At 39.0% G+C, this 23,301-nt stretch overlaps 1 protein-coding gene across 4 annotated transcripts in view; it reads right to left on the bottom strand.

Annotated features, from left to right (window-relative positions):
• Positions 1–23,301, bottom strand: part of VPS13A (vacuolar protein sorting 13 homolog A) — a 156,220-nt gene that overhangs the window by 35,609 nt on the left and 97,310 nt on the right. For all 4 annotated transcript variants that reach the window (XM_033163750.1, XM_033163751.1, XM_033163752.1 and 1 more), the window contains exons 39-55: positions 20,650–20,882; positions 19,555–19,647; positions 18,855–19,211; positions 17,041–17,142; positions 15,962–16,120; positions 15,407–15,668; positions 14,071–14,231; positions 13,646–13,749; positions 11,561–11,858; positions 10,105–10,500; positions 9,065–9,169; positions 6,894–7,040; positions 4,566–4,694; positions 3,611–3,744; positions 2,002–2,131; positions 1,046–1,278; positions 245–398 (exon numbers count right to left, since the gene is read on the bottom strand). In XM_033163750.1, coding sequence (XP_033019641.1) covers positions 245–398; positions 1,046–1,278; positions 2,002–2,131; positions 3,611–3,744; positions 4,566–4,694; positions 6,894–7,040; positions 9,065–9,169; positions 10,105–10,500; positions 11,561–11,858; positions 13,646–13,749; positions 14,071–14,231; positions 15,407–15,668; positions 15,962–16,120; positions 17,041–17,142; positions 18,855–19,211; positions 19,555–19,647; positions 20,650–20,882 — 3,197 coding nt within the window. The remainder of the gene's footprint in view (positions 1–244; positions 399–1,045; positions 1,279–2,001; positions 2,132–3,610; positions 3,745–4,565; positions 4,695–6,893; positions 7,041–9,064; positions 9,170–10,104; positions 10,501–11,560; positions 11,859–13,645; positions 13,750–14,070; positions 14,232–15,406; positions 15,669–15,961; positions 16,121–17,040; positions 17,143–18,854; positions 19,212–19,554; positions 19,648–20,649; positions 20,883–23,301) is intronic.

Here is a 23,301-nt window from a genome sequence, read left to right on the forward strand (position 1 = left end):
GACACAAAGTCAAGGCAAGGGGCAGAAGATTCAACTAATTTTACTAAGAGTAGACCCATGGAAATTAATGGAACTTTCTTAGGCATGCTCATTAATTTCAATGTGTCTACTCTGAGTAAAACATAGTTGAATATAACCCCATGCTGACAAGTTTCTAGTAAAAGAGCAATATCCAATTATGCTAAGCTTTATGTTACAAATGTATTTTAAATGGACAAACAAACAAAATCCCCCTTAATATTACCGGAGTATTATCATCCAGCTCCACTATTTTATTTTCTGTGGGCGAGTGATCACAGTAGTCATTAAATTCTTTCTCCAGCATTTCAGTTTGTTTCAAACTCAGTGGCCTCCATCTTGACTTTTTCTTAGGTTTTGTTTCCCAAATTACATCAGAACTTGCAAACAAAATAAAGAATAGAACAGTAAACTTCACCCTGCCTGATAGTTATTAAACACAATATATTTTTCAGAAAAAATATATGAACAAAACTATCACCTGACAACCCAATAAATAATGATGTTTCATGATACCTCTGAAATTTATTTAACCTTGAAAATTTAGCGCTTTGTTAGAAGCAAAAAGAACTCCAGTTCCAAAAGTATCTCTTTAATCTCTAATAAAACTTTTTGGAAGCTCCAAAAATTATTCTGCATTTTTAGAGTACTGTAACTAATACAATTCTAACTTGCCCCAATTGAGGCTTTTCTGTATTTATACTGAGCACAATCCAGCCATACTTAAGTATTTTCAAATCCTAATCATTTTGACGGAAGATTTAAGCATGTGTCTAATACTGTTCCACTGAAATTAATGAAGACTTAGAATGCAATACTGTACTATATGCACTTGCCTGGGTGTAAAGTTATATTGAGATCAGAATAGAAAGTCATAGAAATGCACTGTTAAAAATGTTTAACTGGCTGAATCATGCCCATATTCTTATGTTATATCATCCAGAAGCAGGTTCATTTGAATCCAAGCATTTTAAACATATGTAGGTAAAATGAAAATACTGTGTTTTTAAAATTAAAGCAACACTACCTTGTGATGCCAATGTAGCCTACTTCCTGTTTTAAATAGTTATTTACTAAAGAAATTCCAACATCTTGTAACGATATAATGATTTCTTGTTCTGCCAGTTCAGCTTTTTCACTTTCATATGTTAGTTTGAAAACTTTTTCATCTTGAGTGAACAGAATAATTCGCTGCAAGCCTTCAAAAAATGAAACTAAATAAATAGTTTTGCCTCCCACTTGGATAGGTGTCATCAAGTCCTAAAATGGAAGACAAGCAAATGTTCATTTTCAAGACAACAATCTCTGGAAAATGCTTTTATTCACCAAGGATTCTGTAGATTACTGATACCACACATTGAGAGACTGCTTGGTTACTGTGATTGTTTTTCTTTGTATTTTACTCTGTTAATTCATTGTTAGGTGCTTTACTTTAATATCTTATTTTCTGAAGTTGCATTTTACTCTTTTAGATTTGTATGAAGGGTGGATATAAAAATATTTGAAACAAATATATTTGCAAGTTTGGATATACTTACAATCTTTTCAAAAAAGGTTCTGGCTTATCTCCATCTACTGTTAAGTGTCAGCTGCTGCAAGCCACATCTGACACAGCTATTGGTTATCAGTGCCCGACATGGCCCCAAATCAATCTGTACACAACCAGAATTATGTTACTTGATCCAGATGAGGCCTTAACTATGCATCCAATAAAGAAAGTCTGGTTTCAACCAACTACAAACAAAGCTCCCAATTAGCTGGGAATCTTGTATAACCTTGGTAGAGCTAATCCTGTATAAGTTACTGCAAACCATCTTACAAAAAAAGGTATAGCCCAGATCCAATTTACTCATGGATTTTGTCTGCAGTTGCTGGATCTTTGCTCCTGATTACGCCAAAAAAATTAAAAAAAATTGAGTATTAGATTCTTTGACTGTTAATAAGCAACACTGATTTGAGTGTTATTAATAGTAGCATACATACATCTTTCTGAGTTACTTCCCCACTGCTTTTTCCACATTTCCATTTCAATGTTCTAGACCCTACAGGATCAGCCCATGTGTACAGAACTGCTTTATTTGGGGACAGAACATCTTCCATTGCATAGTGAGAACTGCAACCAAAAACAAGAAAAACATAGTAAATCACAATACTAGAAAGTGAAAGGATATAGGAGGGAACAGTAAAGTAGTAGAAATAAAGTTCTGTTGAAGTTAAAAACACTTAGCTGACAGAGAAGGTCAGAGAGAGCTGGGGGGGAAATGACCTGATCCATCAGGAAAAGGAGAAAAAACTGAAGGGGACTGTGCCTGCCTCCCAGAGTTCTTTACTTTCCTGCCCCCGTCACATGACGAGGGTCATAACCCAACCCATTCAGGTAATCAGTAACCGTTATCAAATTTCTAGATGGCATGGGGGCAGACTACTTGAAGGATGACTTTTTCCTGCATATACCGGCCAGTCCTTGAGATCTTCATTGAAGACACTTCCTCAGGTTACTCTGCCAAGTGATGTGAACTGAGTAGCAACTATGGACCTTTAGGCACCAACTGAAAACCTTTTTGCTTTCCCAGGTATAATATTAATTATAATATCTATTTTAGTGGTTTTAGATTCTTACATCAAGTTATTTCCTTTGCTTGCTAGATGTTGGCCTAAACTGCTCTGTTCATAGAGGTTTTAGCCATTTTAATTTATTTAACATTGGTTTTAGTGTTGGGGGGGGTTCATTTAAAACGTTGTGTTACACTTTGTATTTTAATGGTCTGTAAACTGCCTATATAATTGTTTTCTCGGTTATATGGGCAGTATAGAAATGTAACAAATGTACAATAGGTTCTCCCTAGAAATTTAACCTTCACTTTTTGAATGGAATTAAAAAACCAGCATGCATAAAGTGTCTGAGGCTGGAAAAGACTGCTGAATTAGGGCCAGATGTTAAAAGCCATCAGAGACAGAACCAACTTCTCAAGTATCTTGTGGTCTTCTCTTGCTTTGCTAAATCGAACAAATAACTTCTTTAAGATACCCAATTCCTGTTTGGCAGCAAAGAACTAGTAAGATAATACAGGAAAGAATTTGTATTATTGATTACCAGTATTTACTCAGATAGAATCACAGAACTGTATAGCTGGAAGGGACCATTAGGGTCATTAGTTCAATCCCCTGCAATGCAGGAATTTTTTACCCAACGCGAGGCTCGAACCAACAACCCTGAGATTAAGAGTTTCATGCTCTACCAAGACCGAGTTATCCAGCCGCAACTATGTGACAAAATCCTACAGTGTTCTGTGTTCTATAGAATTAGAAGGAAATCTTGTATATCATGTGAATAAATCCTCTTTATTTGAATTAGGTTTTAATGGGCATTGTGTAAAAAATATATTTCCATACCTCTGACATATGTAGTACTTGCATCTGACTAGCTTTGTACCATGCCTGTACCCCACCAGGTTCTTGGTAAGTTAAAGATCCAGAGGAAATAAGTGAGACTGGTGGCAGTGGTGTGAGTTTAGGGGAACCACTGGAGAGGGAGCTGCATTTTGTTATTGTAGAATACATAAACCAACCCCCCTACCTTCGCCATACATACCTTTGCCCGTATTCAATAATTTCTTCTTTGGTATGGTTAATTATCAGGAAGGGGGCTGCACCATCATGATAATTAGAGAATGTAATTGCTGTTGAATGTTCAGCTGGTGTAACATCCACAATAATGCCTCCAAGCTATCAAATATGAAAACAGTGCATTAAAATTGATTTTATTCATTAGTCTAATTTATTATCACAACAATTATGTTAGTTCTAAAAGCTGAATTAATTTGGCATATTTTGCTCATTTAAAAGTATTCATTTGATTTCTTCATATGGGGCTGGTTGTGAGCCAAGGGAAGGACTTCTGGCAGCGCAGTGGAACATCCCCTTTCTCTCTTCTTCCTGTTCACCACTGCACCTTCCTTCCACTGCACCTTCCTTAAAACTGTTCTAGAAGTTTCCCCAACTCTGGTGCAGATTTGGAGCAGGTGCACAGGAAGAGGAGAAAGAAGTTCCTTTGCACAAATGTAACTTATACTAACTGAACTACAGTCGTACCTTGGTTCTGAAACAGAATGCGTTCTGGGAGTCTCTTCGACTCCCAAAACCATTTGAAAATGAAGGCACAGCTTCCAACAGGCTCCAGGAGCATCCTGCAATCAGAAGCTGCGCTGGATGTTCAGCTTCCAAAAATCGGAACACTCACTTCCGGGTTTCGATCGTTCAGGAGCTGATTTGTTTGGGAGCCAAGGCATTTGAGATGCAAGGTACAACTGTACTTTGTTGGATTAAACTCCAACATAGTTGCACTTAGTTTCCAGTTAAATAAATATGAAAAGATAGGTTATCATGTCTAACTAACGTCTCAGTTGTTTCAATGGGACCTAAGTGCAACTAACTTGGGGTGGAATTGGGATCAAACTCATGGAAATCCAATTCTATGCATTTTGGATAGAGGAAAAAGGTAGAACATGCATTTACAAGTTATGTAGCTAGTAAATTATGCTACTCACCCTGTTGTCTAAATGTAGCAGCAAACAATTTTCTTGCTTATCAAACCGTATAATTTTTGGTGGAATGTCAGAATGTTCTACTCTGACACGTAACTTGCTTTCATTTTTTTCAGGCCAAAAAGGAGTGCACTGGGTAAGAAAAGGATAAATACATACTTTTATAAAGGATACACATAATGGAAAATAAAGAGCAGCCTCCAAAAATCAACCCTTTATCTTCTTTACCTTAATATTAAGTAATTTTAAGGATTGTGATTCTATTACTAAACATCATTTGGACATGGGAGATGAAACAAATGTTTTAAAAGTCAGCTACACTCTCAGCTTTAGAATTCTGCATGGATCTGTTCTTTAGAAGATGAATAACATTAGTAAGGGTAAGGTAAAAACAAATGAGAAGGTAGATAGAGATAAATTCCATTCTCATGGAGCAGCTTATACCTGGCATTTTGCTGTACAGGCTAGTACCAGAAAACTACAAGAACACTAAAGTAAAAAAAAAATGTGGCATACTCACTCAGGCTTTCAGAAGCAAAGGACATTGTCCTCACTCAAAGTCTACAATTAATACTATCTGTATAAATATGTGGACTGTAACTATACTGAAATGGCCATTTAAAAAACTGTTTACTCTCTGAGGCTAACCCACTCCAAATGTCTCCCACAAAACAGTCACAATTTGCACTACTTCAAAAAAACGTCATCTCTGTTCTTCCACTGTATCACCTTGGTGCAATTTAATCGATCCAACTTGACTGACAAAATTATTCATCACTCTTGTAATTCCAATTGCACAAATCCTCTCCTTAAATTTCTAATACTGTCTACTCTAGGACCCTACAAAACAATGTTGTCTCACTTTCAAAACCACAGATGGCCTCACCCCAGCTCTTCACTCTCTTATCCCATCACAAACCTTTGCTCATCCAGCTTAATCACCCTCAGCTCCCTCAACCCCATCCTTTGTTCTGTGCAGTCCATTGTGTCTGGAAGAACCTCCTAGAATGCCTTTGTGAGGCTACCTCTTAAACATTCAAATCTCTCCTCAAACCCCACCTTTCCTTCAAAGCCTTTGGTGAATAGCCGACTAACATGAGGTAGTCAATATGATGCCCTTCAAATGCTGTTGGACTTCAGTTCTCGTCATTCATGACCACTGGTCATGATTGCTGGGGCTGATGGGAGGCGTAGCTCAACATTATCTGAAGCCATGTTGGCTACCTCTGCCCTACGGTAACTAGTGTAAGAACATGTAATAGAAATAATAAATTATTATTCTCTTGTTTACCCCTCCATCAATTTCCTTTCCCTTCCTTTGTTGCCTTCTTTGTGTGCATTTTTAAATTGTACGTGCTACGGGCAACAGACCTATTCCATCCTTTTTGGAAATCATCATGTACACAAATGGTGCAATAACAACAATAGCCTTGATAAGTATGTGCTTACTTAGAGAAATGTGCTTAGCTGAAGTTAAGTACTATTAAATACCACAATTTCACCCATTTAACTTAGTTCAGTGGAACATAGAAGTACTTAAGTTTGACCAGATTGTTTTCATGTTTAGTAGCAATTTTAATTAGTCTGATACTTCTTTTCCCCTCAACCACTGCAATCATAGGAATTGCTGCCAATTACAGTAGTCATCTCTTCCCATTTTCCCATTTCCACACATTAATTTTGCTCAAGTGAGTACATTTTCAAGAAGGGTCAAGACGGCTTGCAAAGACAACCAGTGGATTGAGCCTATTAACCCTTAGTTAACTTCTGGTGTGTAAGAACGAATACATTAATGTCATTCTTTAGAGATGAAGAAAGTGGTACCAACACTTTGTTCCAGACTGGTGCTTAAAAGGGGGGGGGGTTCAAATGAACTGAAAATTAACCAAGGCTACAGAATCCTATACTGAAGTTAATGAAGACTTGTTTAGTTGGGTCCGACTCTTTGTGACCCCATGGACCAGAGCACACCAGGCACTCCTGTCTTCCACTGCCTCCCACAGTTTGGTCAGACTCATGTTAGTAGCTAATGAAGACCAAGACAGTATAAATGTTGCTATTAACATAAGCTACTAACAGGGTACTATATACAGTTTGTAGTGCAACTGTTTCCTTTGCTGTGTATAGCAAAAGAAATAGATAGGCAAAGAAAAAAGCATTTTAAACCTGCTATTATTTTTAAGCTTGCATAGTATAGTTTAGAATCAGACAACCTGAGAATGAGCAGCACTTTATGTGGTGAACTGTGTGTGTGATGGGAAGAAGAAATGATTTACAGGTGCCCCAGATACTAGAAGAAATTCAAAATAAAGAAGATCCCAAAAGACTTACCTGCTGGGAAATTATTGGTATCCACTTTTCACTGTCCTCTTCAGCTACTTCTAAAGTATGTATACTTCTGTTTGTGATCATAAAAAAAGGTGTGAAAGTCACTATTCTAGTGATGTTGAAACTGCTGTTATGTATAGTGACACCAACCTGGGAAAGACAAAAAATGTTTAGTGTACATCAGTCTCATTACTATTAAGGGTGCCCCCAAACTGTATGTGTGTAGTTATTGTTGTTTGCACAATCTGTGAACTTTTTTGCAAGAAGAGTTGGGGGATACAATTCACACTGCATTCTTCAGATCAATGCAAATTCTGTCATAAACATCCATATGATTAGCTCCCCAACATCACTTGGAGCAAATGAACATATATTTAACCACATGAAACTGCCTTACACCAAAGCATAACACTGGTCCATCTAGCTCATTATTGTCAGTACTGTCTATACTGACTAGCAGAAACTTTCCAGGGTTTCAAGCATGATTCTGAGGGAGCACACAAAGGTAATCACACTAAGAGACAATTTCATCCGAAAATACAAAGACCAACAACTAGGGAAGAAGCAGTTGCACAAACAAATAACTGAAAAAACACTTCATCAGGTTAACAAAAACCAAGGCCTGAGATAGAAGAGGGCAGAAAGGCAGCACAAGCAAGAAGTGAGACTGCTTTGGACAAACTGCCACTCCAGAGGTAAGAGACAGATCAACTTCCTTTGAGTGAGGTTTCCTGCCTTTGAGCACTAGGAGGAACAGAATTCATATTTCTCATTCAATGGTGAGGGGAGAAATTTACCTTTGGGCACATTTTGGTTTAGTATGTTTAACAATGCACTGTGTCTCTCTGCTGTTCATTTTTCTCTGAAGACTCCTGAATTTCATCCACATTTTGAGGGGTGGGAGGAGTAGTCAGTCACAAAACAGTCTTGTACATATTCAGCCCAAAGGTCTCCGTGTGCCACACCATGGAGCAAGAGTGGTGGGGGAACAGAAGCTACACTTGTCACAGTCACGATCAGGAGGATGAGGACGAGGGGCAGGCACTCCGCCCCCGCCAAAGCAAACCGGAAGGCAGGGTTCAAGATCAAAGGCCAATAGCAGCAGGCAGGTAGGGACGTAACAGGAACGCTCATTCCGTTGCTGGTGTAAAAACAGTAAACCGGGAGGAGGTGGCCAAGTTGTTTTTAAATCAGGGCAGGAGAATGCAAATGCCACACCACCAGTCACCCAAGTAGCGCACACACCAAAACAAAAGAGAAATACAGTTGTGACCCCAGAAAAATGGCAGTGGCTGCAGAGGCAGTTGAAGGAAAGAAAAAGAGTGCGCTGGCAGTGGGCCGCTGCGCCTGAAGGTGGGAACGGCCGTTGGTGCTGTGGCAAGGGCACCAGTTCTAGAAAATTTATCAATGTAACTCAACAAGTAAGGAATAAAGGAAAGGTGGCATATAAGCAGAACAACCAAACGTAAAGGGGATTTTTGTGAGGTGGACGGACCACAAGGAGTGGACAAAGAACTGTAAAACTAAAACAATGATAAGGAAAAAAGGGGGTTCAGAAACTAGTAAAAAACTTAGCTGAGTCAGGAGAGCCGGGAGGAACATACTGCCTGCATCTAGACAGGAGAAAAAACTGAGGGAGTCCAGCCTGCTTCCCACAAGTCTTTGCTCCTGTCTAGTGTTTCGCGACAGGGTGAACACCCTTTCCATGGGATATGATGCCCCACGAACTAAAACATCTCACCCAGTTCATGCAGATGGCCAATGGTAAGAGAGCTGGCGATGTGCTTAGATGATGACAATGCTACATTGCTGCAAAGACAGAATATTGGGCAGGCAGTAAAGAATGGATGGGAGAGGGACAAACCCAGCTTTTACAATGCCAGCCTTAGTCTGATCTTTGATGGAATAACTTATGGTTTGTTTGCAGACTGTTAAAGAAATCATACATCACACGTCATAACTTAGCATGGCAAGTGAACCAGGCAATTGAAGAACAATGTTGAAATGAAATAGAGGGAGGGAGGGAGTCGGTCTGGGTGCAGGCCTTAAGACTGTAAACTTATGCAAGTTTACCTGGAAGTGCACCTCATCAATTAAATGGGCCTTTCTTTCAATTAAACATGCATAGAATTATGCCTACAAGGTATTTAACAGTATTAGTTAAAACAACTCACTTGGTAATCCTTTTTGTTGCCCTTACATTTAACGAAACCATGACTGCCAACAGTATCCAGAGAAAAGTGATCAGAAAGTTCACTGTCTGTCACCATAAGCTGAACCTGTAAGGAGAACATTTGTTATGCTCACTTCATTACAAATGAAATTTAAAGCAAGGAAAAAATACACTGGCTGTCATTTGAAAATGAGTAATGGATAGCAGCAACTGGGACCTACATCCTCCTGACTAGTGTTCCAGCCAGCCATGTCCTCTCATTCAGGACATTCAATTTCATCCTCCCAGGTGTTCTGCTGTCACCACAAAAGACACCAGCATTCTGTGAGTGATGAGCATGGTCAAGTCCTCGTTGAGTTCTTTGAGTACCCCACCTTGAGCCCTAAGGGTTTTATGTACTTCTACAAACCTTGGAGTTCCTCTAAGCATTATGATATCTCTCTCTTGTTTCTTAGTGGCTGTCATAATGAGCATGAGAATTAACTCTTAACATACTGTATATGTAATAACTTGTCTTCCAAATACAGTAACAGTTCAAGAGAATCTTTTCATCTCAAACCCTTCATTATGCACAATAGGTTTTTCTTGACTGGGAATAACTATGTATTTATTAATGACATTATTATCTAGCATCTTCTCTATTAAAATCTTCTTGCAAAAATCCCCACTACCCAACTTATAAGAAAGTAATAATATCACTTCTTAGTAGGAATGGAGAGCACAATATATCCTTTGAAATATACTGATGTATTCTATCATTAGTTTGCATTGCATGACAATAATATGAGATAATAAAATGAAAAGTTAAGCTTTTCCTTTTCCCCACACAGGAAAAATTGAGTGCCCTTCAGATGTTGTTTGGATCTCAAATGACATTATCCCCGAGTACTGGTGAAGCTGACTGGGGCTATGGGATTTGGAGTCAAACATCTAGAAGGCATCATGTTGGCCAGTCCTGGAATACTATATTGAGAGCTTAATGCATTGTATAACTTATTTTGACTCTGGAGATATTTAATTTTCTGAGATTTAAAACAGTACCTTGTTATTATGGTAAAAGTTCTTTGGTTGGAAAGAAAAAAGAAGTGGCATCTTGTAATCAGGTGGATGTTTGCGATGAATGCCATCAGCTTTGTACTGCAACATTCGACCAGTCTTATTTACCATCCAGTATGGACTGTGAATTGCTATAATCACATGTCCCGTGGCATAGGTTATATGCACAGCAATATCCAATTCTGTCCTGTCAACGTCAGTGATGCATGAGAATGTGACAAAACTAATTTCTTGCTGATTCATTCGAGTGTGGTATTCAGCAGTCCAATTTTTACCAAGATAATTAAGTAAATGTAATTGCAGCTTGCTCTGATCTAATACCGCATTATGAATCTGAGTTGAACATCCATTTTCTAGAGTATTGAGAGTTGTACTATGTCCCTTTGAAAGAAAAGTTCAAAGATAGAAGTTATGGTTAATACAGTCCTTAATTCAGTAACAATTTCTATTCAAATACAAAACAAATGGGGGAATGATCAATTATTTATCATTAGCTTCAACTATGTTTGAAAAGCCACAATAACAATGATACTGGTAACCATGTCATGTGTTCAGGTTTTTCCTTTGGACACCATGCCGTATCTTTCATATCTTTCTTGTTGGTATCTATCCTCCCAATTATACAGTTGTACTTCGGCTCCTGAACGCCTTGGGAGTTGAACGTTCTGGCTCCTGAATAATCAAAAATTGGAATTGAGTGGTCTGGTTTTCGAATGTTCTTTTCGAAGCCAAACATCTGACAGGGCTTCTGTGGCTTCCGACTGGCACAACTATTCTGTTCGACTACCGAGGTACAACTGTATTTGATGTTGTAGTCTTATGGACCAGTTACTGGAAATAAGCTGCTTTGGAAACATGCCTATGAAGGTTTTGAATAAAAAGTTGCATAAATATCTGGTTGGCCTTAGTATTGTTTCTAAGGGTAGGAGTTTAAATAGATACCTTTCTGCTCCCGCAATTTTATTAAATATGTGGAACATATTACAAAAAGGTTACAACTGGGAAAGATTGCAAATTCTTATTCATAAATAATATAAGCTAACAGCAAATATAACCAGTAAAGGGAAGCAGAGAAGGAACTGGAAAGGATTCTGAAGAGCTGGCTGCCCTATTAAATTCAAATTCATATGTTCCTGCCTGTTGTAGGCTGGGGGTGGGGGGTTTCCCCATTGTCTTGGATGCCTCCTGCATGCAACCAGGTAAAGCAAATTGTACACTAAAGGTGGATATGAATCAGTTAGAAAGGAGGACTGTTAAGAAAGATTAGGCACTCCAAAGTCAATTTTGTACCCTTGGAAGCTAGTAACTGAATTCTAGACAAGAGAACATTTTAGATATCACCAGAATGCTTTATATTTATGGAACATGCACTGTGATGTTCCAGACATAGTATTTTTATATACTCAGAAGAATTAGAAAACAAAAAATAAGAGAAAACTACCTCTAAGGTATAAGCAATCTGATATGGAAGAAGATTGCGGAGAAGAACAGAAGGCCATAAATGAACAACATATGGTAAATCCCATTGATCATCTATACAAACTGAAGATATCAGAGTATCTTGCATTGGAACAATATTGATGATGAGTGGGTGGTTAGGTGATTTTGTAGGCTGACATTTCTTCTGTAACACTTTGCCAAAATTCTTCACCATTTCATCAAAGCTAACTCCTTCACTTGATGCATATTCTCCAGAAGTTCCGCCTTCATCAGCTACTGGTCGAAAATACAGTAGCGCTCTGTAAATAAGCACACCAATTATTATCCTCATCTCACTTTCCAGTTAAAAACATTCAAATGTGACACAATGACTTATTTAGAAGGCTCGTTTACAAGTTCTGCTGAAGTTAGTTATTAAGTCAATGAAACATTCAAGAAATTAATTAATAAATATTTACTATACATAAATAAAACAATCAAAATCAATTTGAACCACAGAGTTGCTCTTGACATAACTTTTAGCAGGTTGATTTGACAGGTGTGTAGCACTTGTAGAAGCAGCCATAAAAATGTATCAATTTAAAAGCAATCCATTAAAATTAATAAAAGGAATATACAGTATCATTGAATGCTAACATGTATTCTCCAGTGTGGTGTAGTGGTTAAGAGCGGTAGACTCGTTATCTGGGGAACCGGGTTCGCGTCTCCACTCCTCCACATGCAGCTGCTGGGTGACCTTGGGCTAGTCACACTTCTCTGAAGTCTCTCAGCCCCACTCACCTCACAGAGTGTTTGTTGTGGGGGAGGAAGGGAAAGGAGATTGTTAGCCGCTTTGAGACTCCTTCGGGTAGTGAAAAGCGGGATATCAAATCCAAACTCTTCTTCTTCTCTTCTCTCCAGACACCTAAAAATTCTTTCAACAAGCTTTTCAGGTTAAGATCTTTCCCAGTGTCCAGTACTTGCCAGAATCAGAATTGTTTTAAGATGTTTTTATTGTTTTACTTGTTTACCACCCTGGTCCTATTTGGAGGAAAGGTGTGATATAACTGTAATAAATAAATACATAAAATAATCTGCAACTGAAATCTGTGAAAATTTGACTAGTGATGTCCTATAGTGAACTTTGACCACTTTCATACAACTGTTATCAAGGCACAGGCAGTTGTTTTTCTTTCTGAAACCTTGGCTGCTCACACAGGAAAAGAAGGAACACATGCTTTCATAGGAAGGTTACTGTGAGATCATGTGCTTTACTATTTTCCTTCTTGAGCTGCTCCAGTAATTTCAATGATTTTGTGCATTAAAATAAGCTCAAGCATCAGGGGAGAGTAGTCACAGTGCCAATGTTTAAAGACCGCAATACTGACACCAGCTTGTCAGTAAGCAAGTCAATCCACAAACTCAGGTTCAGATGCAATGCTAACCCAATTCATGTTTTATCCGTGCATAAAATGGTAACAGCAAGGCTGGAGGAGGATTTGAGTGGTTGTGATAGTTGCTCCAGGAACACGCACATTTGTTTGACAAGTTAGTTCAACTTTTCCATAGGTATGCATTGAAGAGATCATTTCAATAAATCCGTAAGTGAGTGGGTAATATTAAAGTGGAATCAAACTAGTGAGCATGAGAAACTTCAACCATGTTCTGTTTGGAAAGAATAAACAATTCTGAGGAAGGCAGCACACCAACAAACAGTCAGTTTATCTATAGAATATTGCTGCAGCAATAGTATTAAACTAGCTCCCGTTGTTCGGTCCCAGCTCTTGCCAACCTAGCAGTTTGAAAGCACACAGTGCAAGTAGATAAATAGGTACCGCTCCGGCGGGAAGGTAAACTGTGTTTCTGTGCGCTGCTCTGGTTTGCCAGAAGTGGCTTAGTCATGCTGCCCACATGACCCGGAAGCTGTACACCGGTTCCCTCGGCCAGTAAAGCGAGATGAGCGCCGCAACCCCAGAGTCGGACACGACTGGAACTAATGGTCAGGTGTCCCTTTACCTTTATATATATATATTAAATTAGCTGGATAGTCAGCATTCATATAATATGTAATGAAGTGAGAAAAATAAAAAAGGAAATTAAAAATCACCTGTAAGAGGTCAATGGTATGTTAAATTCATCCTCTGGTAGAGCCAATCCTAAACATTTTCCATCTTCAAATATTTTGAAGGGAATTGAGAAATGATTCTTTATCTATATGGAAAAATAACAGTGCATATTATAAAACGCTACAATGTATTTTTTCACACTAATAAGCGAAGACCACCATCAACAGAGGGCCTATTCAACTGTGCAAGAAGGCAAAGGGTACTACTCTCTTATAGGTGTGTGCTACTTTAGTATGTATGTGTTTGTTGGGTTGAAAACACCTCTATATCAAAATGTATCTGCACATAGCAAATATATCCTTACTCAGCCAGGCAATAGGATGAAAATGAAACTCTTGATAATCTAGGTGGAAAAAAACTTTAATTTATGAACTCTGGAACATCATGTTTAGTGAGCAAAGCTTACCTGAATAGGAGAATGCACTGTTATCATCTTGCTCCCCTCAGTGGTGTCAATTTGACAAACTACGGATCTCACAACACCAGAGTCATTGTGTCTTACTCTGTAAAGACTTCGTCCCACTTTTGTCAGAGGAATCTTTTCTGTAGTGGAGTGGTTCTGCGGAGCTAGAAATAGAAGGCAATACACTGAATTGTATTGAAATGAAACTGCTGAAAATGAACTGGCAAGCAAGCGGAGGTATCTATTTCTCTGAATTTGACGCATTTTCAGCTTTCATACATTAGAGGGCAGCAAGCTCCCACTTGATGGACTTTCATCCAGAGAAAAATATAGGTTGAAGTTAAATTCATTTTCTTCTTAGCTCTATATTCACACCAGCGCTGACCCAGTGCTTTTAGTGAAATATTCTGTCCTTGTAATTGAAAGGAGGATAGCTATTCACTGATGCTGTTGCTATTTTTAAAAAAATCAAATCCATGGCCAAGAGCACCCTGCCTTGAAAAATAAAATTTCAAAATATCAACATGTCCATTAAAGGTGGGGTATTGTTGTGGGGAAAGTAGATAACATTTCCTATGTTCACTAATTTGTACTAGATGCTATCACTTAGTCCTTTTCCTGTTGTGTTAAAATTCCCAAAGCAAATTGCCCCTCAACTTGCTAACATACTCCTTCACTTCAATCCAATTCCAGCTGTGCTTAGAAAAATACAAATCAAGAGACTCAATCTCAGATCTCCAAAGTAAAATGTAATTTGTTCCTGACATACATACAGTAATTACATATGAATGTTCACTGAAATATCTGGGGAGGATACTCTGTTAATGAGCAATATGTTTGGTTGGATTAAATATATATATATCTCCAATGACGTAATATAGAGACAGGCCACATAAGTAGACATAACATTCTTAAAAAGTTCATCTCAAAATTAAAATGTACTTTTTAAAGTAAGCTGTTAGTTATTACTTCATCACTATACCTGTGGGTGTAAAGGAAGCATTGGGAACATGCTCCAAGTGTACTCTTGATTTTTCCTTTCTAGTGTAATTTAGCACTTTTTGAATTTGGTGCCTTTTCCTCTCACCACAGAATTCAAAAGACACCAAATTCTACCAGTGACTGGAAAGGAAGAATCAAGAGTGCACTTACGAGTGTGTTCCCAATTCTACTTTTAAATTTGGCCCTGATTATAGGCATGAATAGACAGGCCCGGCAGGCTTGATAAACCTGTAACTAGGCTTAATAAGGTTTGTGGACTGGAATTTCCACTGCTGACCTAACATTAAGCAAAGTTTATTTATTTAGAGACCAAATAATACATAGTATGCCTACTTACTGAGCCAGATGTAGAATACTCTGCTGCTTAGGGTAGTCATTGCTGTAAACTGGTCTTGATCACTTTTAGTTCTGACATACTCCATACTTAGACTTTGCCCATCTTCAAGATGAAATGAATTCCCCTTTGATTCAACATTAAGAACACTGAAGGAGTCACTAGGCAAAACAATGGTGGGGACTCCTAAGGAATTCATTAATACAAAAGGGGCCTGGTCTTTTTTGGAGATTTCTGAAGTTTGTGAAGCTGCTTCTGCAAATGCCTAGCAAAAAAAAAAGAGAGAGAGTTGTGAAATAATGAATGAACTAATAACCTTTAGAAAAAGAAAAAGAACGACCTGAAGAGCAGATTCATAAGATGGATGATGAAGACACTGGATGGGGTAACTCGCTCATCACATGACAGAGGAGACTGAGCCTGCCTCCCACAATCCTGTGCTCCTGCCTCCGTCACGTGATGAGGGAATTACCCAATCCAGTGCCTTCATTGTCCACCACAGTAAATTGAACATATTACTTCGTTTAGGTCACAGATGCAAATCAAAAGTCTTATTACCGTGCCAAGGTTACTCAACATTAGTAGACCACATTTGGACAATGTAATGTTCAGCTGATCTTGAGAAAAAATAGTTATTACTGTCTTGTACTCTGGGACTTTGTAGTGTTCTTCTTCGGCAACTGATTCAACTAAAGATTTCTTGGCTTTCTTCTTCATCTTTAACAGAAAAGGGGGAGGGGGAGAGAGGAGAAATTAATACTAGATGTAGAAAGCTGATGATGCCTATAGAGCATTTAGAACATCTGCAATATGGGCACAGCAATCCAGACTGTTGGTATGCTCTGGTGGCATAAAGGGCTCCACTGTGCACACTGAAAATGTGGACAGGCAGAAGCTGTTCTCTCCTCCACGGCTATGAGTTTGAAATTAAGTCCGTACATAACTTTTCAAGTATCTGTGAATCCTAAAGACTAAAGATAGTTAAAGAAAAGTGAAAAATACATTAAATAATAGTCTGGCTCATAACCTCTGTTCCAATTAATTTATTTACTAGAAAAGCTCAGCATCTTGAAAAGTATGGTATGTGTGGAGAGGCAGAACTAATATTGCAGGGCCCCTACTGCATACAGTGTACAGTGTGTCTATGCTACATAAAAGAGGAAGAACAGAATAAAGCATGATAAATAAATAATTCCTGAGTTGCAGCCTGGCAAATGACATGAAGTAGACTGAAGCAGCAAATTTTCAGCATAACTCTTTCCAGCCTAAAACAGAACTAGGTCAGGTTCCGCAGTACATAGTACTGGAAGCAGCTTTAAAACTGCTTTAAAGACAGGCATGCCTTTTCATGTTTTACTTCTTAAGTGAGGATATATTTCTACCCAGTGACAACAGGTACAAGACTATTGTTCTCATATTATGAAGAATTTTAAGTATATGTGTTTGCAGGATCACAAATATGAACTTATTTATGTTTTGATAGTTAAATCACTTTGATATGTTATATTGGAAATGAGTAATAAATGGAAATAAATAAATATTTTGAACTATTATGTAAAATGGAGAAAGAACATCTATTCAGACATTGAAGTCCATCTGTCCTATACCAAAATGAATTTGTATTTCTAACAGTATACCTTCAATTCTAGAACCCAAGGTCTGAATTCATCACAGTTTTCAACTTCCAGCGGTTCAAGCAATGGTTCCCAAAAACCAAACATCTCATTGTAATAATGTACCTAAAAATACAAAACATAATTAATCTGTATAATGAGTGATATCCATTTGGAGCATGTAATGAAAATGAAAAACAGTATTAAAAAAATAAATGGACTATTATTGTATGACAATCACTATTCCTATATTATTAATTTGCCCAACTGGAGGAAAAACTTTAGAGCAGAGCTTTCCAAACTTATCCTGTTGGTGACACACTTTTTATGTGTACATCATTTCGTGATACAGTAATTCAGTTTTACTAGCAAACCGGAGGTTGAACTAACCCCTTTCCAGGCCCAGGAGAAGCATTGGGAGCGTTTGTGCGACACACCTACACACTGCAGCCGACACGGTTTGGAAAGCTCTGCTTTAGAGTAACATATTTGGTTTTAATTATACCCCAAAGCATTAAAATATCTTAAGAGTAAGTTAATTCTAAAAAATAAAAAATAAATCCTTCCAGTAGCACTAAGTTTGTTCTTGGTATGAGCATTCATGTGCATGCACACTTCTTCAGATACCACCTATTCTAATTCTAAAAAGACATTCAACATTGGCCATGCCTACAGAAGCTTCCTAACCAGGGACACCAGCTCATGGAGGCTGAGCTGTATTGGGCCCCCTCAATGTGCAGGGTGCTGGTGCTGTGGCACGCAATGCCGTGATCATCCTTCTCCTGACCGCGGAGTGCTTGGGCGCACAGCTTGGTGCTGCGCCTGGCCTCTCACTCGTGGGATTGTCATGGTGAGTGGGCTTGCACGTTTCTATTATCCTTGTAAGCGAAGCCATCGGGAGTCTCATACTCCCAGTAGGGTTACCCAAGGCAGTAAGGTCAAAGGGGAGGAACTAGAAAGAATGGTCCAGTAAGTCCTCAAGGGCAGAACAGGCGGAAGATAACAAGCCCTATGTGACAATGGCTATGAAGGCGGGTGAAGGAGACAGCAGGTAAGAATCTACTGGTCACTGTGATACTCATGCCATCGGAATAGCGCCTTACTGTGAAGACGGTGTGTTGATCAGCATGCACTGAGCTCCACATATAAAACAAATTCACGCAGGCATTTTCAGGGGGGGAAAACCCCACACCATCCCAATATGGCGGGGCGCTCTGGTGTACACCACAGTGCCTGGCTTTCTCTCAACTGTGCAATGTCACAAGCACATGTCACATGTGTGTGAGTCACAAGTGTGCCTCACACATGTGACGATGGGCCATCAATTTTCAGTGCAAGGTGCTGCTGTCGTTCCCAACTAAATCCTACCTGTGAAAGTTGGTGGGCATGTTCACAACACCACACAATATTTCAAGTTATAACCCCAGCTTGATCCCTCCATGTGTTTTCAAGGGGACAAGGAAATATGTGAAAGGCACTCTAATGCCATGTTGCCATAATGCACTGAGACATCACAATGAGGCTATACATCTGCGTGATACCTTGAATCCATTTTTTTCTGGGCAAGGAGGATACATTGCAATGTGATTTCTGAAGACAGAACTACTAAATACTGTGCTCGAATAGTATAGATTATTCAGTAGCCATCTGGTGCCAAAAGGTTACCAAATTTGAAATTTTGTGGGGAAAGCTGAACTCTTACTACCAAAGTAGTTAGGCAACTATTACACCCAACATTCAAATACTGTTTCTAACAGTTTTTGCGTAGTGGACACAATTCACAAAACAGCTTCAAATGTCTGCCTTTTTCTTCCATAACAGAACAAAACTCTACCCACCTCTAATTCAAGACGAGAAGAGAGATTGATCAGACTACTCCAGTTTCGAACTTCTCCAGAAAATGATGACTTTGCTAATAGCATTGGCACTGTTTTGTGACCAACCCCAGCTTCAAGGGTTATAACAACAGTTTCAATTCTCATTTTCATCGTCTCTCCTGTGGGGACCAACTCAATTACAGAAGCAGGATCATGATTTTCACTTGACTCTTCAAGAAACCACATTTTTAGATTTTTAATATTCTTCTGATCCCAAATATCCGGAGGTACTGGACTAATGTCTTTCTCTGTAGTCTCATTTGTTGGGAAGAGTGCTGATGTAATGGTTATTACTGTATTTAAGATAATTGGCGTCACCTAAGTTTAGAAAAAGATTATTCTCAAATGAAAAACTATGCATTTCTAATTTGACTTAGTGAATCAAGAAATCACTGCATATTAGAAGAAATACAAATATAGTATTTTTATAGGTATACAAATAAGATTATATGTTTGAAATTGGCAGTGGAAGGACTGAAACAATGTAATACTATCCTCTGAGTAACTTATTTGTTCAGTTTTCCAAGGGACTTCTTGGTCTTAGGATGGATTCAAAACTTGTAAAATAAAAAAGTGTAAGGACATGTATAAAATGGTCTGTAAAGGCAAAAAATACCATCTTTTTTCCCAGGAATGAATCCAGACACAATTTTAAATGTACCTTAATTGTGATGGATTTAATTGACAGATCAGCTTTTTGAGGATCTTCACCTGACTGTATCATATCAAAGAAGAGGTCACAGGGCTGCAATATCTGGATATAAATCACAATAAATTGAAAAAATATAAATTTGCCAGTTAAAAATGCTTTCTAAATGCACAGTGAACATCATATACATTTCCTATGCAAAACAGAAGTCTGTGAAACAAATGCAGGCATCCTAACTTGTAAAACATTTGACAAATTTCTTTATCTATGGGTAGTTGCCTAGAAGGAAGGGAGATACAAGCACACAACATGGTGCTGTTCAAGCAAATTCCAGGGCTACATAGGTGGCTTCTAAGCTAAATTGAGAATTAAACACGCAGCACCAAACTCATGGTCTGTGATGTGGGTCCAGATTTAGAACAAGTAAGTGCAATTCCCGTCAGCGCTGCACAGTATGGATGAGAAAGTATAATCTTATCTACTGTCATACCTCGGGTTACAGACGCTTCAGGTTGCATGTTTTCTGGTTGCGTACCGCGCTGAACCCGGAGGTACCAGAACGGGTTACTTCCAGGTTTCGGTGCTCACGCATGCACAGAAGCGCTAAACCACCCTTTTTGCACGCGCAGAAACACGAATCGTAACCCGTGCGTGTGCAGACGTGGCGCAGCGGGTTGCTACACACCTCCCGCACAGTTCACGTTCGCAACCCGAGCGTCCACTGTATATTGTAATAAAATAAGGTTGCACATCTCCACTGAAGTCACAGTGTACAGGTATTGCCATTACATGTGACCAGCAGCAGTCAGTGGGGTGGTGGCACTTACCTGACCTCTTATCACTAGCACCACTGTGGCTTACCAGGCGGGAGAGTGATGAGGTGCAAGTGCAGCAGCAGGACTGCAACATTCTCGCCCCTCCGCAACTGCAGTGATAGGAGGTCAGGAAGGACCACTGAACTATGGATCACTATAGAATGTAAGTATTGTCTTAAGAGACTCTAATATTACTCATTTATGTTGCATCCCGTTATATACCATAAGCACAGGTTTAATTTACATCTGCATAGCACTGCACATTTCTGCCTTAGCTATCTTATAATCTTACCGTAGTAATACTGCCCTTTCTCATATCTGGAAGAAAAGGGCAGGCTTTCACCTTTATATCTTTAACAGCAGCTGTCATTTTATACATTTCAGGGCCATATTTCATGGAGACTTCACACTGTGCTGTAGCCACCAGTGCAGGAGCATCACTTCTTGTTAAATCGGCCACAAACACAATCTCAGGATTTTTAATGATGACATTTATTTCCATTGTGGATACCGGTTGTACAGAAACTAAAAATGCAACATTTAGTACAATTAATCCAATTTTACTTCACAAGCATCAATCCATCTCTAGTCCTTGCTTTTAAGTAAAAATGATGATAGATTCCAATGTTAATATTTTAAGCGCGGCCCTGCTGAATCAGGCCAAAGATATATTTTGTCCAGCATTCTGTTTCCTCCAGTGGCCAAACAGATGCTAGACTATATGGCCTGTTGTCACAGTGAGTGATCAGTTACCATTAGATCTGGAAAGATCCCCTCTGCCCAGCAGGGGAGGCTGCACAAAGGCTTCTCCTCAAGAGTTTCTCTTACAGAGTTTGCTCTCCACCTCACTACAGGAGCATTTAGCCTCTGATGCCTAAACACCTCGGTGCTGCCCCTAGCTGTACTGAGCCCCTCAATAAGATCACTACACTTACATATCCCAGAAGAGGGGCAGTGTGGTGGATTACATCTTTGTGTCAGATGTTATTTATTCAAAAATTTGTTGTGAAAACAACAAAGACCCCATTACTATCCACTCAAGGCAGTGAGTGTGTATTGGTGATAGGCGCATATGATGGACACCAACAATGGCAGCTGAAATACAATGAATCTTAGGGAATCAGACTATGATGAAATCAAGGCTATGATGAAACTGACTAACATTAGACAGGTTAACCTGTCTACACCAGCAAACTTTAGAAGGGACTTGGAATATCTGTGAGTTGTATCAGGAGATAACTAGGGAATTCTACCTCCCATCCTAAAACTCCTACAAGTGAATGGAACTGGTTGATAGGGACTGTAAGCTTAAGAAAAAAGAACTGAACAAATTAACTAGACAAGTTCAATTTGCCCAAACAGATGAGGCCATTTCTCTTTTACAACTGCAACGGTGAGAGTTTAAAACACTGATAAAGGAGAAAAAAAGGGTACATGATGTAAACAGTTGGAAATCCTTGGGTCTTGCTCTTATTGAGGTGAACAAAGCCAAATTCTGGAACCTAATCCAAGGAGCTTTACAGATAAACCTTTTGAGCCTGTACCTCCCATTACCTGAAATATGGGTGGCCCATTTTAGTGTCATCTTTGGAAGTAAAATGAATACAATAAACTCCTCTATGATATAGAACCCTTTAAATCTCCCTAACTTGTCACCTGTATCCACCACAGATATTATTGGAGAATTGATTTCATCACTGTGTCCTGGGAAAGCAACGGGTGAAGACATGATTCCCCACCCCACCCCCGACCAAGATTTTTTCCTTGGACACAAACTGGTGGTCTCTAATTTTGGCAGAACTATTCAGATATATAAACATGACTGGGCACATTCATCTATGGTTGCGTACCAGCATAGTGGTGCCAATCTTCAAGAAAGTAGACCCCTATAATTTTAGACCTATTAGCCTTCTGAATGTGGCCTCCTAACTATACTCATGTTACCTATTAAATAAAAATCAGTAATGGAACAGTAAACAATCCATTATCCATGAGCAGGCTTTAGGAAGGCTAAGAGTACCACATACTAAGTCTTTGTTTTGCACAATCTAATTCGAAAATTTACCAAAAGTCCACATAAGACTCTCTATGTGGCTTTTGCTGACTTCTCCTCAGCCTTTGATTTGTTAGACAGGGAAAAGTTGTGGAAAAAACTGGCCCAATCAAACATTGAAAAAAGACTTCTCCTGCTTATCCAACAATTATACTGTGAGAACTACATGCAAGCGAGACTGGGCCTACAAGGTGCCCTCTCACGGGCAATTCTGATTAAAATATGTGTTAAGCAGGGTTGCATATTGGCTCCTTTTCTATTTATTTTTTGTATATCGACAATCTCATCCCTGAGATGGCATTCCCTTCCTTCTTCTCTCCCTCTCTTGGAAATCGTGAAGTGTCCATTTTGCTTTATGCTGATGACCTAGTCCTGCTCTCTTTGAACAAAACTGGACTCAGAAGGATGCTGGTCAAATTTGGCCAACTGTGTAAAAACGAACACCTAAAAGTTAATTATGCCAAACTAAGGTTGCCATATTCAGTAAGAGGGTTACCAAGTCCAAGTGGACATTAGATGGTTACACCCTCAAGCAAGTATAGATTTAAATACTTAGGATTACTTATTGATGAAAAGCTTTCCTATAAACCCCATCTGGATGCAATCAAGCTATTATCTGCCTACTCTACTGGACAGCTATACAGTTTCTTCCATTTGAAGGGGGCCGCAGTTAATCAAGCCCTACATGTCAAAGATCATTGCACAAATGCTTTACGGGGCTGAGATTTGGGGAAGCGGTATTTAATCCATACTAGAAGCTCAACAAAACAAATTAATGAGGCAGATAATGGGGCTCCCACCGGGAACACCAGCAGTTCATCTCAGAGCTGAGTTGGGTCTCCCCTTGACGACAGCCAGAATTGATCTAGCCTATCTCAGATACTGGTGCAG

Source organism: Lacerta agilis, chromosome 11 (assembly GCF_009819535.1).
Source record: "Lacerta agilis isolate rLacAgi1 chromosome 11, rLacAgi1.pri, whole genome shotgun sequence".
Taxonomy (NCBI): domain Eukaryota; kingdom Metazoa; phylum Chordata; class Lepidosauria; order Squamata; family Lacertidae; genus Lacerta; species Lacerta agilis.